The 18,126-nt window shown below is 60.3% G+C and overlaps 1 protein-coding gene across 3 annotated transcripts in view; it reads left to right on the plus strand.

Annotated features, from left to right (window-relative positions):
- CACNG5 (calcium voltage-gated channel auxiliary subunit gamma 5) overlaps positions 1 to 12,644 on the plus strand; it is a 28,551-nt gene extending 15,907 nt beyond the window's left edge. For all 3 annotated transcript variants that reach the window (XM_070774242.1, XM_070774241.1, XM_019982103.2), the window contains 5 exons: positions 5,035 to 5,301; positions 6,629 to 6,715; positions 8,152 to 8,292; positions 10,267 to 10,412; positions 10,642 to 12,644. In XM_070774242.1, the coding sequence (XP_070630343.1) occupies positions 5,106 to 5,301; positions 6,629 to 6,715; positions 8,152 to 8,292; positions 10,267 to 10,412; positions 10,642 to 10,899 (828 nt within the window). In that variant the 5' untranslated portion in view covers positions 5,035 to 5,105 and the 3' untranslated portion in view covers positions 10,900 to 12,644. The remainder of the gene's footprint in view (positions 1 to 5,034; positions 5,302 to 6,628; positions 6,716 to 8,151; positions 8,293 to 10,266; positions 10,413 to 10,641) is intronic.
- Positions 12,645 to 18,126: the final 5,482 nt, after the last annotated feature.

Raw genomic sequence — 18,126 nt, forward strand, 5'->3', positions numbered from 1 at the left:
TCCTTCCTGGTCAAGAAAAGATGATGCGCGTTTGCCGAGAGCCCGTGACCTCCTGCGTCCTGGAGCCCTCGCAGCCCCGCTGGGGAGAAGCCTCCTTCTGGCATCACGGAGGGGGCTCTGGACCAGGTGGGGGCAGTACCAACACCCAGGGTGATGGGACGAGGCTGCCGGGCTGAGGGTCAGCTCCTTTCCCAGGCTCTTCTGCGCCCCGTGGCCCTGGGCCTGTGAGGTGGGGTCCTGGCGGGGAACACACAGAACATCATCCCCACCTTGTCACCAGCCTCTCTTGGGGGGCCCAGGGGATGGTGAGACCCCTCCTTCTTGGCACTGATCCTCTCCACAGGCCCTCGGTTCCATCGTCCAGTCTGGAAATCTTGTCTCTTTAAAAACGCAGTCAGCACCCTGACCCCCTGTCTTGAGAGTCGTGAGGCGTCTGCTGGAGCCCAGACGTGTGGGGGTCCATGCCGGAACCTCTGCGGACCATGGGCCGCCTCAGGGCCCCCCTCCTGGGACGGGTGCTAGGGCCCAGGCCGCGGGGGCCTCCCCAGCAGTCTCACCTCAAGTTACCGGGTGGAGGGGAGGCAGGAAGCCTCGCGCTGAGACAGGCCCCTCAGAGAAGCACATGCTTCTCTCTCCTTGCCCGGCTCTCACGACGCTGCCCTCGAGGGGCCGGCTCTTCCATCCGCACTAACGCGGGGGGCGGGGCTGGAGGGCTGGGCCCCGGGGTTCCTCCTGGACCCGCAGCGACCCGCGCCTGGGACTGAAGGGGGCCCGGACAGGCGCGTGGGAGGAGGGCAGGGGCGCAGGGGGAGGAGGGAGGGGACGCTTGGACCGTCAGCACCCGAGTCAGTCGTGGCAGAAGGTGTGGGAGGCAGGGAGGCCGCGCTGGGGGGAGGTGTTACGGGAGCGCGTCCCGGCGCCCCAACCCGGCCGGGCCACGTGGCTGTCCCGCGAGGTCCCCTCTGCAGGGCTGCTCTGTGAGCGGCGAGCCTGCTCAGGGTCCCGAGCTGGCCGCGAGGTGCCGTCCAGGCAGTTTCTCCAAAGCCAGGCTGCTTTCCTTCCCACGCTCCATACCCCTCTCCTTCCATCCTCCTTCCAGAAGGGAGACTCGGCAGAAAAAGCAGTATCTCTGTGAACGCCGGTTCTAAGCAGGGAGGGGCTGAGTGTGACCAGGACTGACTGGCATGTCCAGTGGGACTCTCAGCTGACTCCTCCCCTCTCCCTCCTCCTCCCCTCCCTCCTCCTTCTCCCCCTCCTCCTCCAAGACCACCATCGCACAGGAAAATACCGGGTTCGTCCGTCCACCTGAGTGAGGCAAAGGCCAGGGAGAGAAGGCCTGAAATCCTCAGCCCTCTTATCTTAGGCAAGAGGCTGATGACGTTGAGGGAAAACGGGCCACACTTCCACTGACAGTCAGGAGTCTGCTTCTGTCGGGACCGAGTGTCCGGTGGTGAGCTCGGTGCTCCGGGAACCTCCACCTCCCTCTGCAGCTCTGAGAACCAGCCGAGACAGCACGGAGGACGGGCCAGACTGCAGGCTCGCACCCCGGCTTCCCCACTTGCTGGCTGGGTGAACACGAGCAGAGGGCCAACCCACACCCCCTCAGCTCTCACGTGGGGACGGTGGCCGTGGCTGGGATGAGCGCCCACCAGGCTGAGTCCCTGTTTGCACCTGCTGACCTGTGTGGCTCCCAGAATCCTCATGAGCTTGTGAAGAAGTGAGCAGCGTTAAACATCCTCATATTAATAATAACAGTGCCTGCTGCGAGGGTTGCTGTGAATGGCGTGTGAACCACTGTGAACAGTGCCTGGCACAGAGTCCTGGTCCGGTAGACCTCGGCCTGTGGGAGCCCAGGCGGCAGAGCGTCCGTCAGCGCGGGGGCCGAGAGCGGAGACCCCGGGTCAGCGCTCTCTGCAGCCTTCCTCAGCCTGGGTCAGATGGACGGCCAGTGTCACCAAAACCAGATCAAGGAGGCACGTTTCCCCTGTCCACACGTGTTAAGACACAGGGAGCAAAACTGTCTTTCATTTCTCGCTGGCTTTTACCGCACCTGCTAGCTGAGTGAGGGGGTGGAGGCCCCCGGGGCGGGCTTCTAACTGCTGACAATTAAGAACTAGTGCGCTGAGTCCCGCAGGCTGCAGCCCCCTGCCCACTCTGTAAGGAGGATCCCAAAGGAGGACGTAGGCGCCCCCCCCGCCTTTTCTAAGGGGCTTCGGTTTGCACAAGTGCTGCGAGATAAGCGCCTGCTTCTCTTTGGGTGGGAGGCATTGCTGGGGCCTGTCGTGCGGGACTGATAAGCGCCTGCTTCTCTTTGGGTGGGAGGCGTTGCTGGGGCCTGTCGTGGGGGCTGTCCCAAGGGCGGGCTGCTGCGTGCCGCCTGCTCCCGAGGCCCCTGGCGTGCCAGGCGGCCGGGGGTGACTTGGGACGGAGGGGAGGGTGTGCCTCTGGTTTGTGGCTGCTGCCAGCGCTGGGAACGTGGAGCCCTGGCTTGATCCCTGTTCCGGGAAGATTCCCGGCCACGGGGCACCTGCACCGCCTTGGACCCAGGAGGCACACAGCATGCCTGCCGGTGCAGCATCCCGGGCCTGCCAGGCTCTGGAGAGGAGCTGCGAGGAGCCCCAGCTCCCAGTGGAGGCTCAGAGAATTTGTGGTCCTTCTTTAACCCCCGTAGAATGAGGGGGTCAGCACCGTGGAAACCAGGTCACAGGAGCCCTCTGGCCACCGGTGTGTCCTGTGGGAGCTGGCCAGGCTGGTGCCGAGTCCTGGACCAGCGAACAGGAGCAGCTGCTGCCGGTGGCTTAAAGCCCCGCTGAGAACCGAGGTCCCCAGACCTTCATCAGGCAAAAGTCCTGGGCTTTCTCTCTGGGCTGTTGGCTGCGGAGATCAGGCGTCTACACTGGCCTGGTCTTCCAAGTTCCTCCTCCTTCTCTCAATTAAACCCGTCCATCCTCCCCAGCTGTCCTCTAACCAAGGCTCACCTGTCTCCCAGCGCCTAAGCACTTCATCCCACGTCGTTTTATTATCGGCCTGGGCAGGAAAATGTGCCATTAGTGATTTCATCTCCACAAGACATTTCTCCCTAATCGCTAGTCATGAATGATAATTAGCAACTATTAATTCCTGATAATTAAGCTAATACTTCCAGGTAATGGCAGCTGGGTAATCATCTTAAAAAACTCAAAGCTGCTGTGCTTTCTAGGCTCCACGCTCCAAAGGATGACACTGCATCTCAGCTTCTCTCGCCCGGGAGTTCAAGGGCCCTTGCCTTTTCTTTACGTGGGCAGTGACTGGAGAATTGATGAGTCTGGCCTTTATTTAGCTTTCTTCTCTGGATGTAGAAATAATACATGTTCTTTTAGAAAAGTAGAGAGGAAATCAAATATACACAACCTATTACCTGGAAACATCCACTATCAACATTTTGGTTTTTTTCTTCCCAGTCTATGACTTTTACAGTTGAGTTCACATTAAACACATGCTTTCACATCCAGCTTTTTCCTGCAGTTTTACAACATGAGCATCTTTCCTGGTGAGGCACGTGTGTGTGCTCAGTCGTGGCCGACTCTTTGCGACCCCGTGGACTGTAGCCCGCCAGGCTCCTCTGTCCGTGGGATTCTCCAGACAAGAGTACTGGGGTGGGTTGCCATTTCCTCCTCCAGGGAATCTTCCTGACCAGGGACCCTGCCTTGCAGACAGATTCTTTACCACTGAACCACCGGCAGAGGTCGCTCACCTATAGAATGGGGGTGGTCATCTGGTTGTGAAGATTAAAATTAAGTGCTTGGCAGACCACCGAGCAGTGATGAACATTCAGCATACTTCAGCTTGTGTTGCTGTCCTTTCCTCCCTGTCCTGGGAGGGGGCCAGGCCTCAGGAAGCCTAATCTCCCCGCAGCCCACGGCTGCTCAGGACCCGGCTGAGCATGGCGCCAGGGCTCCCACGGCTCCTTCAAGGTTCTCTGCAGCTCATGGTATTCCCACCTGTTGCTCTCTCCTTCGCTTACTGCACTCACCATCCTCGGGGTTCTAATTCCGGTCCCTGTGGCAGATAATGGGATTTTGTGAGCCTCAAATGTAAGTGAAAATAGTTCGTAAACGGCTGTCAGAGTTCTCAGGACCATAACCCACGTGGGGACATCCAGCTGGTCCAGGTAGCCGTTCCCCAAGGGGCCCTATCTGCACCCCACACCTCCGCCTCGGACCCGAGGCTCCGCTGGGCGGAACACGGCCCACCCTCCTGTCCTGGCTGTTCCGCTGTCTTCTTGTGTTTCTCCAGCTTGCAGTCGACAGAGACTGATTGCTTTGCTTCTGGGCAGTCAGCACGGGGCCCACGCACAGGGGGCGCCTCACGGGCCGGCCGGCCCCTCCACCTCCCACCCGCTGCGTGGAGAGTGGCCTGGAGTGTGTTTCGGCAGCCGGTGCAGGCGGCTCTGGCTGGGATTAAGGCCTGTGCTGACCTGCCCGGGGCTACGCCCCTTTGCCTCCAGGTGTCCGCACGGGCCCATTGTACCGGTCAGCCCCCCCTTGCCCCAACCCCAGGTCAGCTGATGGAGTGGGGCTCCTGCCCCTCTTTCTGGTGAAGGGCGCCCGTTTCCTCCTCTTCCCTTCCCCTCCTACAGCAAGCCCAGACCCCGCAGAGGAAGGGAGCCCCCACACCTGATGTTGCTTCCGACTGCGACCCTCCCAGCAGAGTTCAGGCCTCCTCCCCACCCCGCCCCACCCCTGGGGCAGAACTCGCCAAGCTGCAGGCTCCTTGCTTTGGGGTTGGAAGCACTGTCTTCTAGGTGGACACCTGTCAAGGGCGTGGGCGGGTCCTGCTCATCCCCGCCTCTCGTTTCGGGCACACTGGGCTGCTTGAACGGACGGATGGGTGAGCGGCAGCATCAGCCAGGGGCTCGAGAGGACATGGGCCCCTCACAGAGGTCAGGCAGGCAGGCCCTGCATTCCCCCTGGGAGAGAAGGCGGCCCCTCTGTCCGGGTGGCCTGCCGGCCCTGGTTCACCCTCTGCCCCGCGGGGGCTCTGCTTCCCTCCCAGGCCGTGCCTGCTCTCGCCGCTGTCTCGCTCTCCTGCCCCCAGAGCCCACGCCCACTGGGCTGACCGGGAGGATGGGCGCCTGTGGGAGGAAGGCCCTGACCCTGCTGAGCAGCGTCTTCGCCGTGTGCAGCCTGGGCCTGCTGGGCATCGCCGTCAGCACGGACTACTGGCTGTACCTGGAGGAGGGCGTGGTCCTGGCCCAGAACCAGAGCACCGAGACCAGGATGTCGCTGCACTCGGGCCTGTGGCGGGTCTGCTTCCTGGCAGGTAAGTGTGCCCTGACCGCAGCCAGCACTGCCCCAGAGAGGAGCAGCTCCCCGACCCCAAACCCCCCGGGAAGCAGCGTCCCTGCAGGAAGGAGGCATTCCCGCGGACGTGCTCCCCTTGGCGGCCAGCCCTGCCCATCAGTGTCCATCAGGCAGGTCCTCTCCCCTCCGAGACCCGGGTCTTCCCACCTGAGAATGCACATGGCCCCGGGGAACTCCTAGCACATTCTCTGTCTGTCCACGGAATGGCGGGGACAAAACCCAGGTGCAGTCTCTCCAACTCGGCGAGAGGGAGCAGGTTTCCATCCGGCCTGTGTGGGCCGCCTGCCCGCTTGCTGGGTTCTCTGCCCCCACCCAGAGCTGCTCCTCCAAGCACTCTGCTCTTATCCCTTCATCATGACCAGGAGCCAGGCTTCACAAGAGCATCTTTTGTTCAAGGCTGCCTGGAAACACCACAGCGGGTCCACGCAGCCTTTCCTAGAGGCTCTGTAACCCAGGCGCCCGTGGGCACAGGGCACACTCGGTCCTCCCAGCCTCATGGCAGGGCTCTGCTGGGGGGCACCCACTCGTGCTCAGCAGGGATGACACCTGGAGGCCTGGCCGAGTCTGCCTCGTGAATGACATCCAGCGCCGGCCCCACCTCCCACCTCCTGCACTGTGCGGCCTCCATCTCTGCTTAAATCTGAAGCAGCGTTAGGTCACCCGGATCCGGCCACCAAGGTGGCGACACGGGTTCTGCTCCTCGGCTCCCACACTGGGGCGCCTGAGCCAGCCATGTGCCACCCTCGGTGGCTCCTGCCCCCAAGCCACCAGACATCTGATGCAGCCTCAAGCTGCAGTGCTGATCGCTTTTCATGCAGCTTTGGTGCTTCTCTGGGGAAAATGTGACATCAGGATGAGTGTCCACCTCTGTCCACCGTGGGCCACCAGCCAGGGACAGGCCCCCAAGGGCTTAGATCCAGCTCAGGTGTAAATACACAGGGGGTCAAAGATTCTAGAAGTGCTTGCCCATGCCACTTGAACGTGCCAGCTGCAAATCCAAGCTCAGGAGGACCCAAAGGACGTGAGGAGCATCTGGCAGGGACACCATCGCCCCACTGATCCCCAGGGCTGGTTCAGGTGACCGGGCTGGTCAAGCGGGCGTCCCCTTCCCCTCGCACCCCGCGCTCCCTGCGCACCCCTCTGGGAGCTGTGCGCTCAGCCGAGGAGGACAACCAATGGGGAGGACTGGTCTTTGGTCAAGGGTGCACGAGTAGCTATGCTTGCCTGCTAGAGCCTCCAGACAAGCTCGCCGAAGGCCCCGAGCAAAAGCGGCTCTTGTCCTGCAGGTGAGGAGCAGGGGCGTTGCTTCACCATCGAGTACGTGATGCCCGCGAGCGCCCAGCTGACCTCGGAGTCCACGGTCAGCGTACTAAGTAGGTGTCTCTGACCTTCCACCCCGGGCCATGGGCTGCATGGGGCAGAGTGGGGCAAGGGGAAGAGGCAGCTTGTTTCTTGAGAGCCAGCGCCCCGGGACTCAGCTGGCTGTGCCAACCAGAGTCGCCGAGCTTGCGCTGCAGAGTGTTTGTCGGGGGGTCAGGTTGCTGGCACTGCCAGCTGCTGTGACCCGACCAAGGAGAGGGCGTCCACACCCAGTGTCCTCCTCCACGTGGGCGGCCCCAGCAAACCGCGGACCAGGCAGCTTAGAAACAGCAGAAAGGCGATCCTCTCAGCTCTGGAGATTAGAAGGCCAAGACCAAGGCGCCAGGGCCTCTCCTGGAGGTCCAGTGGTTAAGACTCCACGCTTCCAATGCAGAGGGCACAGGCGTGATTGTGGAACTAAGACCCCACATGTTGCATGGTGCAGCCAAAAAGTTAAAGTTAAAAGATAATTTTTAAAAGGATCGAGGTGCCGGCCTGGTCAGCTCCTGGTGAGGACCCTCTCCCCAGCGCGTAGCCCAGGCCGTCCTGCTGTGTCTTCTCGTGGTGGCTCAGCTGAGGGGCTCGCCTGTCTCTCTTACGGGCACTGACCCCCTTCATGAGGGCCCCACCCCAATGACGTGAGTCCTCCCGAGGCCAGCCCCAGATACCATCCCTTGGGTGTTAGGTGTAACATGCGAGTTTTGTGGGGCTTCCCTAGTGGTTCAGACAGTGAAGAATCTGCCTGCAGTGCGGGAGACCCAGCTTTGACCCCTGGGTCAGGAAAGATCCCCTGGAGAAGGAAATGGCAACCCACTCCAATATTCTTGCTGGGAAATCCCATGGATGGAGGAACCTGGCAGGCTACAGTCCAGAAAGTCACAGTCGGACACGACTGAGTGACTTCACTTTCTTTCCCTCGTAGCTCAGTTGGTAAAGAATCCGCCTGCAATGCAGGAGACCTGGGTTTGATGCTGGGGTTGGAAAGATCTTCTGGAGAAAGCAAAGGCTACCCATTCCAGTATTCTGGCCTGGAGAATTCCATGGACTGTGTAATCCATGGGGTCGCAAAGAGTCGGACACAACTGAGCGACTTTCACTTTGTGGGGCACAGACATTCACGCCATTAGCCCCAGGGGACTGAACCAAGCTCTCCCCACCCCCATCCCCCAGCAAGACTGATGCCATGGCCTTGGCCTCACCAGAGCTGGCTTGGACCCCAGATGAAGCTGCAGTGCAGTTCTGACGCTAATCCCTGGGTTAGCACAGACCCCGCAGGTGAAGGGCCGAGGGACGAAAGCCCACCGAGGAGGAGGTGGAGGCCGGCCACTCACGCAGGGCAGGGGCTGGGGGACCAGCTGGGGGACGCTGGCAGGCTGCTCAGATTGGGGGGCGGGGTGATCGCAGAATGAGCCCCTGGAGGCTGACAGCACCCTTCCGTCCCCTCGGTCAGAAATGATTCGCTCGGCCACCCCGTTCCCCCTGGTCAGCCTCTTCTTCATGTTCATCGGCTTCATCCTGAGCAACATCGGACACGTCCGTCCCCACAGGACCATCCTGGCCTTTGTCTCAGGCATCTTCTTTATCCTCTCGGGTGAGTGGTGCTGTTTCCGCTCGGGCACACTGGACTCCTGACACTTGGTTCCTGACCGCTGTGCCCCGGGAAGCCCTGGTCCCACAGGTGGGTCAGCTGCGAGGGACCCGCGCGTCACTGGCCCAGGCAGAATTGAGTCTGAGCTGGAAGAGAGTCTGAGGACCCCAGACCGGACCCTCCCCGCTGGAGGAGGGTGACCTGGTAGCTGCCGGGACACAGCTGGGATGAGAACCCAGGGTCCTCATTCCACACCATCACTGCAGCTTCTTCTGGAGGAGGAAATGGCAACCCACTCCAGTACTCTTGCCTGGAGAATCCCATGGGCAGAGGAGCCTGGCAGGCTACAGTTCATGGAGTTGCAAGAGTCCGAGACGACTTAGCACTATATTTCTTGGGCTTCCCTGATAGCTCAGTTGGTAAAGAATCCACCTGCAGTGCAGAAGACCCCAGTTCAGTTCCTGAGTTGGGAATGCACAGAAGAGAAAGAACACCCCTTCCTGGAGAAGGGACAGGCTCCCCACTCCAGTATTCTTGGGCTTCCCTTGTGGCTCAGCCGGTAAAGAGTCCACCTTCAATGTGGGAGACCTGGGTTTGATCCCTGGGTGGGGAAGACCCCTTTGAGAAGCGAAAGGCTACCCACTCCAGTCTTCTGGCCTGGAGAATTCCACGGACTGTGCAGTCCACGGGGCTGCAAAGAGTGGGGACACAGCTGAGCGACTTTCACTTACCCCACCGCTTCTTAGCTGCGGTGGTCGCGAGTGTTCCTATTCTTGGAGGGCTGTGTCCTGTGCTCCTACGTGAAAGAAACACAGTCTGCCTTTGGGATAATGGCCTCTTCACCTCCCAGCCTTCAGCTGTCCTCCAGAGACCCCGCCCCTCCCCTGGGCTACCCGGGCCCCCTCAGCGTGGACCTGTCCGCTTGCCATCATTCAGTCGTTCATGTGCTCGCTCATCCATTCCCGGCATCATCAGGCCACGTCCTGGGGCTGGATCCCACCGCCCGCCCCCCCCCGCCCCCAAACAGACAGGCAGCGTAACGGGGGATGTGGACAAGCGGGCAGGAAAACAGGGACCCTGCCTGAGAAGGGCTGGGCCTCACAGACCCAGGCGTACCTTCTGCTTTTCTATGAACTCCACAAGACTCAAGGCCCTACAGCAGCCTCAGGGCACCTGAGGTTTCATGGGCAGCAGCAGGCCAGAGATCTCAGGCTGACCCGGGCCACATGAAGTGTTTAAGGACAGCAGTAGACGCTGCTTACTCACCCCACCTTACGCCTTAGGGTTGACTTGGGCCTGATCCAGCGTGAGTGAAGTGGTGAGAAAGACCTGAATCACACTTGTATTCCTTTAACCTTCGAGGTGCCCAGCTTAACCATGTGAATGGAATTAAACCCAAACAGCTGAAAACAGAGTAATCAATTGTGTCCTCATCTAATTACAGCCATGGACTGACCAGGCTGATGCTGAGTCTGTCCTCTGCTCCATGAGGGGAGGGGTTGGGCCTCTGACGTTCCGCTGGCCAGTCTTCACCACCCCTGCCTCTCCAGGGCTTCAGGACACACCCACGGGCCACACCCAGGGGCGGGTGGGCTGCAGAGACCACCTATCCGGGGACTGGAGGCCCTGCCACCTCTGGCGGGGAACACACATTACCCCTGAGTAAAGCAGAAACCACCTGAGGTCACCGTAGGGTGACCTGGGGGGATTCAGGACACTAGTCATTGTCCCGGCCAATGACTCAGAGGAGGGGCGGGGTGGGCTCCTGGGAGGTCCTGGCAGATCAGGAGCCCCACCTGCACGCCGGCCTCCGTCTGGAGGGTGACGGTCCAGGCAGTCTTGGGGGGTGGACTCCAGCTCCCCTTGAACCCCAGAGTGAGCTCATGGTCACCCAGGCGCCGCCTTTTCCCGGAGCCCGGAGGTGAGGCGGGTGCCCCGGGCAGCTCCGGGCCTCCTGCCTGAGCCCCCGCCCCGCAGGCCTCTCCCTCGTGGTGGGCCTGGTGCTCTACATCTCCAGCATCAACGACGAGATGCTCAACAGGACCAGGGACACGGAGACCTACTTCAGCTACAAGTATGGCTGGTCCTTCGCCTTCGCAGCCATCTCCTTCCTGTTAACCGAGGTAAAGCCTTCCCGGGGGCTGGATGGGGGTGGGGCTGCCGGTAGGGGGAGGAGGAGACCCGCCGGGCTCCGCCCTTCATCCCGCCCCCCCCTTCCCCTCCTCCTCCCCTCCCCCATGCCCTCCGCACCCTGCGCCCCTCCCCCCCGCCCCTCCCCCCTCCCCTCCCCTCCCCTCCCCTCTGGCCGCTACCCAGGCCCCCAGCACCAGCGCCCTCCGCCTCCTCCCACAGAGCGCCGGGGTGATGTCCGTGTACCTGTTCATGAAGAGGTATACCGCCGAGGACCTGTACCGGCCTCACCCCGGCTTCTACCGCCCGCGTCTGAGCAACTGCTCAGATTACTCGGGCCAGTTCCTGCACCCGGACGCCTGGGCCCGGGGCCGCAGTCCCTCCGACCTCTCCAGCGACGCCTCCCTGCAGATGAACAGCAGCTACCCGGCGCTGCTCAAGTGCCCAGACTACGACCAGATGTCCACCTCCCCGTGCTGAGCCGCGGCCTCCCCTGGACCGCGGCCCGGACAGCCTGCCCTGCCCTCGCTGGCCCGTGAGCCCCGGCACCCCCACACCCAGCTGCTGTCGCCCGACCCGTCTCCTCCCCACTCCCCCTACTAGAGGGCTGACTGCTCCGGAGGGGGCGGAGTAGCCAATCACTCGGGCCTCTGCTCCCAGAGAGGGGGGCACCGCTGGATCTTCACCCACCCCACCTCACGTCTCGGCCAAGACCAAGGCCAGTACTGGGATGCCAGGTTCTTTCCAGAGGTCCAGCTGGTCTCGTGAGCCTGCCGCCTGGCCTGGCCCTCCCTCGTGATCCGGGCTGTGGGTCAAGAGGTGACCAATCCGGAGGTCTGGCTGGTTCAGAGCTGTCCAGCCGAGTCCTTGCAAAGTCCTTTATCCCTGGTGGTCACCTGCATTCCACTAGGACACACCTGTCTGCTCACTCCAGCTCCTGGCACCCCACAGCCTGGGGGCTCTTTCCTCTTCTCCCACCAGAACTCAGCTGCCCCAAATGCTCCCAGAGGGGTTAAGGTGGTCTGGACCACTCGGATGAGGTCACAAAGAGACACTAGCGGCTGGTGATGTCTTGGTGTGTATGGCCCCTCAGCAACGTGTTTAACGGGGGCCTTCGATGCCTTAACCCAGAGAAGCGACTCTGACGATGGGAATTTCGGGATGGGGCTGGTCCAAGTTAATATTGCCAAGCACTATATCAGGCCCAGGGATACTGTCCTCGCTCACAGGGGCGACATTTCTGGTCTAATCGTGTAGACAGACGTCTGTCCCAGCAAAGCAGAACGCGGGTTTCGAGAGGCCGCCTGGGGTTTGGAGCTGGATTGCCGACACTGGAGTCTAAAGGAGCTGGACTCACGATAGTCCTCCCAAGGACCCTGTTAATGCCGGAGGGCCGATTTAACGCTCATACACGGCAGTGTCTGCCTGCTGGGAACGGGCTGGGAATGGGCGTGGGTCGGCAGATAGAAGCTGGAGAGGATGCGGCGGCGCCATGCCCCTTTCCCAGGTGGAATCCGGAGCAGGGAGGCGCCGGCCCCTTCCATGTGGTCCACAGATGGACACGGGAAAGGTGCCTGCGGGACGGAACCTCAGATCGCCACGTGTCTTCTCGGTGTGGCCACCTCTGGATTTGAGGTTTAGAGCAGCCAGACAAAATGGGCTCTCTACCGTATGTTTCAGTCACTCCCGATGTTCTCTCGTGCTCTCTTTAAGACAGCATTCGGTTCTTGGTGCAAAAAGCCACCATGGGTAGCATGTGGGCTCCAGGAAGAAATCCAGAAAGCTGCGCGTGCAGCCTGGGTGGCCTTGGGCAGGGCCACGCGTCTGTTTGCTGGGTGGCCATGGGCTGGGTGGCTTCAGCGGCAGACACTGGTTTTCTCATGGTTCTGGAGGCCAGAAGCCTGAGGTCTAGGTGCCAGCAGACTTGATTTCTTTCGCGGCCGTTTCCCACGGCTTGTCGATGGCCATCTTCTTGACATAGCCTCACGCGGTGTTTTTCCTGCACGCCTGTGTGTGCCCTGGTGTCCAAGCCCCTCTTAGGAGGACACCCATCAGACTGGATGAGAGCCCATCCTAATGGCTCATTTTCACTTAAATCAGCTGGTTAAAGGCATTGTCTCCAAATGCAGCCATCTTCTGAGTCCAGGAGGCAAAGGCCTGAATACAAGAGTATGGGGCCAGGAGCAGGAAGAGGGGCGAGGACCGGGCAGGGGGGCGGTCAGGGGAGCGGGCAGGGATGGGGGGCGAGGAGCCAGATGCGGGGCCGGGGGCGGGGCAGCAAGGAGCCCGATTGGGGCTGGGGCACCGCCCAGCCCGTCGCAGGGAGGCTGGACCGCCTATTGTGTCAGGGGTGCCTATTGTGTCAGGGGTACGAGAGGGGAGCCAGAGAAGCGGGCCGCGGTTCCACTCCTGGCACCCTCCTGGGGAGTCCTGGGAAACCCCTTTTTGCTCCGAGGGACCTAGCCTAAGCTGTTTCCCACCCCCACCCCAGCTCTTAAGGGTCCAGCCTTGCCCGGCGGCCCCGCGTGTGGACTGCTCACCCTTGCGGGCGCACCGACACAGCTGTAAAGCCCCTTCCACCCCGTCGGCCGGCCACGACTTGTAACCTCCGTTACTGTTCACGGTTTACCCGGAAACCGGGTGCTGCCCGCCGCAGAGGGCTGGGTCAGCGCGCTTGCAGACGGTCGGTCGTTACTTCCAAGCTGACAGACGCGTGGACTCCAGCCTTCGCTGGCGTGCTGAGCTCCTTGGACATGCCTTCTTGCCCTAAAGTACCCCTCTGTCGCCGTGCCGGGCTTGCCTTTGTGCACATGGGAAAAGCAGAAGCCCGCTGCTGAGCGTGCGCCGCTGGCTGCTCGTTCGGACGGGCCTCTCGGCCTGGCCGCTGCGCCGCTCCGGCAGGCGCTCTCCCCGGACGTGCAACTTCCGCGGCTCTTCAGCACGGTTCTGGGCCCTCGTCTCCCCTCCTGCAGGCTGGGTGAAACTTTCTTTTCTGTTTATAAATTAATCTCAGAACTGGGACCCTTGCAGCCCCTCCAGAATCAAAGGATTTTCGTGAAACATTAAAGTGTATATAAACTCAGCTCAGAAACCATAAATGACGGGCCCTTCCCCAACACACTTTCTGACTTTTTGTTTCCTCAAGCACTTATTTTAAAAAGGTATATGAGTTTTACTTTTTCATACTCAAAATCTGGGAGGGGGCGACTAACACAACAAAGTCTGAGTCAGTATGGAGTAAAATCACTCGGGCTTACCAGTCAGGGGTGGGGGCAGTTCTGACTTCTGCTCCTTCTCACCTGGAACTCACCAGCGCCCCGCAAGTGGTGCCCCTCACAGGCCCCAGAGGTGACCTTCAGAGAAATGGCCTGTTATCAGTACCACGAGGAGTTGAGGGGCGACAATGGGGCAAGTCCACACCAGCTTCTCAGTCGTGTCCTGAGGACCACGTGTCAGGGAGCCCCCTCCTTCATGTTTGAGTAACTGTTTCCTTCCTAAATGAAAGCGGTGTGCTAGGGTTCTCCACAGATACAGCCAACAGGCGCATACACGCGGGCTCAGTCGTGTCTGACTCTGTGCGACCCCGGGGACTGCAGCCCGCCAGACTCCTCAGCCCGTGGGGTTGTCCAGGCAAGAAGACTGGAGTGGGTTGCCATTTCATGCTCCAGGGGATCTTCCTGGCCCAGGGATTGAACCTGCATCTCCTGTCTCCTTCATTGCAGGTGGTTTCCTGCCCTGTGGGCGGACTCTCCACTGACTGAGCCACCAGGGAAGTGACACGTGACACCTGGAACCCAAGCACCAGGTGGAGCGCGGGCACAGACGTGGGTGAACAAGCGGGTGCTTCTGAGTGCACCTGTGTTCAGTACAGACAGGCCAGGACCTGGGGCATGCGCTCAGCCTGGGGGCTGCCTCTGGCCGCCCCCCACTCCCCCGGGGTCACGGGTGGTGAGCTGTGGCCTGGCTGTAGCCGCTCCCTCCTGGCAGACACAGTCCCTGGAGCCCTGCACACCGTCCCCCGCCCTGCCCTGGGTCCTTGACTTCTGCCCTGCGACCTTGGGCGGGCCTCTCTACCCAGGGCCCACCTGGGCTTCTCCTGCCTGGCTCTGCCTGATCCCCCATCCCTTCTGCCTGGGCAGCATCTGTGCTGCTACTTCCGGGGCAGCCGCAGGCCCACCGTCCAGACACTGCTCCACCCTCTGTGTCAGCCTGGGGACCTCAGTTGTTTCATTCGTACAATGACAGCATCGTATAAAATTGTCCTCATGCTCTGCCCCCAAGCTCCATCCTTGACTCTAAAGGCTGAGGGAGTTAGAGGCAAAACCCAACCAAGCCCACATGATTCCAGTATTCTTCCCCAGCCCCCACCTCCTGCCTGGGGAACGCAAGACAGTGCCCCCAAAGAGTATGGAATTTCAGCCTCTGCCTTGGATCAGCAGACAAGGCACAGCTGGTTCCCCTGGCAGGCTGAGGACTCTGGGGCCCCACCCAGGCTTCCTGCAGGCTGGGGCTGGGCTCCAAGCCTCTGTGGCCCCAGCCGGTCCCTCTGGAGCAGCAGGTAGGCTGTGCTTTGGGCAAGAAGCTGAGTCCATGGCCTCAGGCCCAGCCTCTGCTCCCTGGCCCTTTCCTGATGAGCTGGTGTTCACCGAGCTGCAGCAAGAGCCTGCCCTTGAGAAAAAGGACAGCAGAGCCCAGCATTATGGGGGCGAGGCTCTGTGCTCACCACACCGCTATCCACCCCAGGGTGGGCTCCTGGCCCCAAGAAGTTCGATGGATGCTCAGAAATGACCTTGCCATCTCAGGGCTCCTAGTGCAGAGTTTAAACTGATCTTCACCACTGGTCTTTGAATAATTAATCCCATGCTCAGCACTTATAAGAACAAGGCTCGAGGGCTTGGAGGTTTCTGATGAGGCAACAAGGAGACTTCATAGCTCAGTCTTCTCAGCAGACTGGACTTGGGTCAGTTTTTATCTTAAATCCACCCACATTCACACACCAACCTCCCCCTGCGTTTCTGACATAAGAGAACGCGCACGCAAGTGCTATGGAGTCTACCTTGTCCGTGTAAACCATTTAAACATGCATTTCTTTGTTCAGCACATCTCTGGGAGCACCGTGTGTGTGAGCCACCGTCTGCCTGGCAGCCACACAAGGTGCAGAGCAGAAAAGCAGAGTGCGGGCGATCTCCCTTCACCACCCCCTCCCCGCCAGTGCGACAAGTGTCACCTGGGTTTGTCTAAATCAAATTAAATCGAACTTTGAGCCCCAACTCAGCTGGGGTGCCCCCAGGCGGCTCAGAAATCCAGTGGGCGGGGGTGCAGAGGCTGCCAGGTGGCTGCAAGTCCCGGCCCGATGCAGGGGAGGTTCCAGGTCCACTCGCTCCAGGCGGCCAGGGTGCTGTCTTCCCGGTATTCCCTGGCTCATTTCCCCCCCAGGCGGGGGGCGCCCCAGAGCTCACGATCCTTCCACCGTCCCCTACCCCGTCCCCTGTCCCTGAGCTCCCTGCCCCTGGGAAGACACTCCACGTTCTGCCCCAGTGGGTCCTGAAGACGCCGTGGAGACTGCTTCTGTCCCTTCTATCAGTACTTCCTGTAAATTGGCAGGTGGAGCCTGAGGTCCGACGGGATGCAGATCCAATAGCTCTCCTCCAGGAGGCGTGAAGGGGCTTCCCAGGTGGCACTGGTGGTAAACCTGCCTGCAGTGCAGGAGACCTGGGTTTGATCCCTGGATCAGGAAGATCCCCTGGAGGAGGGCATAGCAACCCATTCTGGTATTCTTGCCTGGAGAATCCCATGGACAGAGGAGCCTGGCAGGCTACAGTCCATAGGGTGGCAGAGAGGCGGACACAACTGAAGTGACTTAGCACACACAGGAGGTGTGAAAACCCAGCTGTCCTTCTTGTGAAGTCAGCGGTTGATGGCTGTCATGGTTACCATGTCATAGTTATCACTATGATGGTAGCAAAATGCTGATGTTCTAACGTCACCCCTTCCCCAGTGATGAGCTGGAAGACAGCCATCCAGAGAAACAGCCATCCCCCATGTGCTGGTTTCCCCACGTCAGTCACCACCCTGCAGCCGCGTGTGCCCCGTTGTATGACACGCCGGGTCCCCAGTGGATGGACAAGACACTTCCGGCAGTAAGATCCACCAGCAGTACTTGCCAAGCTGCCCCCAGCAACCAGCCTTCGCTCGTGTCAGGACTCCCAGCCGTGATCGTCAGCCCTGTGCTGCTTCCTGGCCCTGAGCGCTCCCTCTGTGCTGCTGCTGTCATTGTTTCGTCGCTCAGTCGTGTCCGACCCTTTGTGACCTCATAGATGGTAGCCCGCCAGGCTCCTCCCTCCATCGGATTCTTCAGACTAGAACCCTGGAGTGGTTGCCATTTCCTCCGCCAGGGGATCTTCCTGAGCCAGGGATCCAACCCGTGTCTGCTGCATCAGCAGGTGTGTTCTGACCACCTAGCCAGCTCCAAGGGCTTTCAACAACCACATCCCCAGTTCCCTCTAAGAAGCCTGCCCTGGTTAAAGGGCTCAGGAATGGCCACCTGTTTGTCAGTTTTAGGAGACACCCAGAGCAAGGAGGTAGGTGGGCGCCAAGTTCTCATGTCACAGGATGTTGTCAGGCCCCCCGCTCCCACCCCCGTGTGGAGAAGGGCCTTTCCTGGAGGCCCCTCCAGCTGTGAGTCACCAGCTCCCCAACCCCGAACCCCACAGGAAAAATGCAAATGGATTCTGGTGAATAGGGAGCTAACGCCACCTCTGTGTGGGAGAGGATGTTATAATACCAGGCTGTCGCCAAATTAACGTTATCAAACAAATGTGCAAAAATAGCAGCCATAATTACTCCATACAGTAGCTCAGTCTGGAGCTCTCAGTGCGGTTTTGTGCCCCTAAACACAGGGCTGTCTCTACGCCTGCTCCTCTGGCCTTTCCTCCTTCCTCCTCGCCAAGATGCTGCAGAAGAAAGAGACCCCAAGCAGGCCCCCAGAACCTCTTTGTTTCCTTGGGAAATGAGAAAAGGGTGGGAACTAAGATTTGTTCAGCAGTTACTGTGTGTCAGGTCCTTTTCCCATGGAACCCCACTGAATCATCACAACAGTTTAATGAAGGAAGCCCTGTTATTCCCATTGGACAGATCAGTAAACTGAGTCTGAGAGGTCCCCGAACTTGTCTTCCGGTCACTGGGCTTGTAGATATGAAAGCCTGGCTTTGATCAGCCCCCAAACCCATGCCCTTTGCTCTTTTTTTAATTATGAAAGTATGACAACACATTTATAGGAGACTTGGAAAATACAGAACAAGGTTACATATAGTTCCACAGTGTATCAATGCCCTTTGCTCTTTGTCCTGATGCTACAAACGTTCCTCTGAGCAGTATCTCCCCAACCTCTCCCGCCCCGACAGACGCCTCACAGCATAGCACCTGCCGGCGGCGATGGCTCTCGGACTTGGCTGTGTCCCAGGCAGGCTGCACTCCGCTCGTGGCCTGTCCACTGCTTCAGTTCAGCTCCAGAGCCAGGACCCATCCCAGGAGAGCAAGGAGGGGGAGGAACCTTAGGATCACCTGCCCCAGCGCCAACCCCCACAACTTAACCCTTCATGTGTGAGGGAGGGAGCCCCCCAAAAGGATCTGCCTGCCAGGCAGGAGATGAAAGAGACTTCGGTTCCATCCCTGGGTGGGGAAGACCCCCTGGAGCAGGAAATGGAG

This window comes from Bos indicus, chromosome 19 (genome assembly GCF_029378745.1).
Source record: "Bos indicus isolate NIAB-ARS_2022 breed Sahiwal x Tharparkar chromosome 19, NIAB-ARS_B.indTharparkar_mat_pri_1.0, whole genome shotgun sequence".
In the NCBI taxonomy this organism is placed as follows: Eukaryota; Metazoa; Chordata; class Mammalia; order Artiodactyla; family Bovidae; genus Bos; species Bos indicus.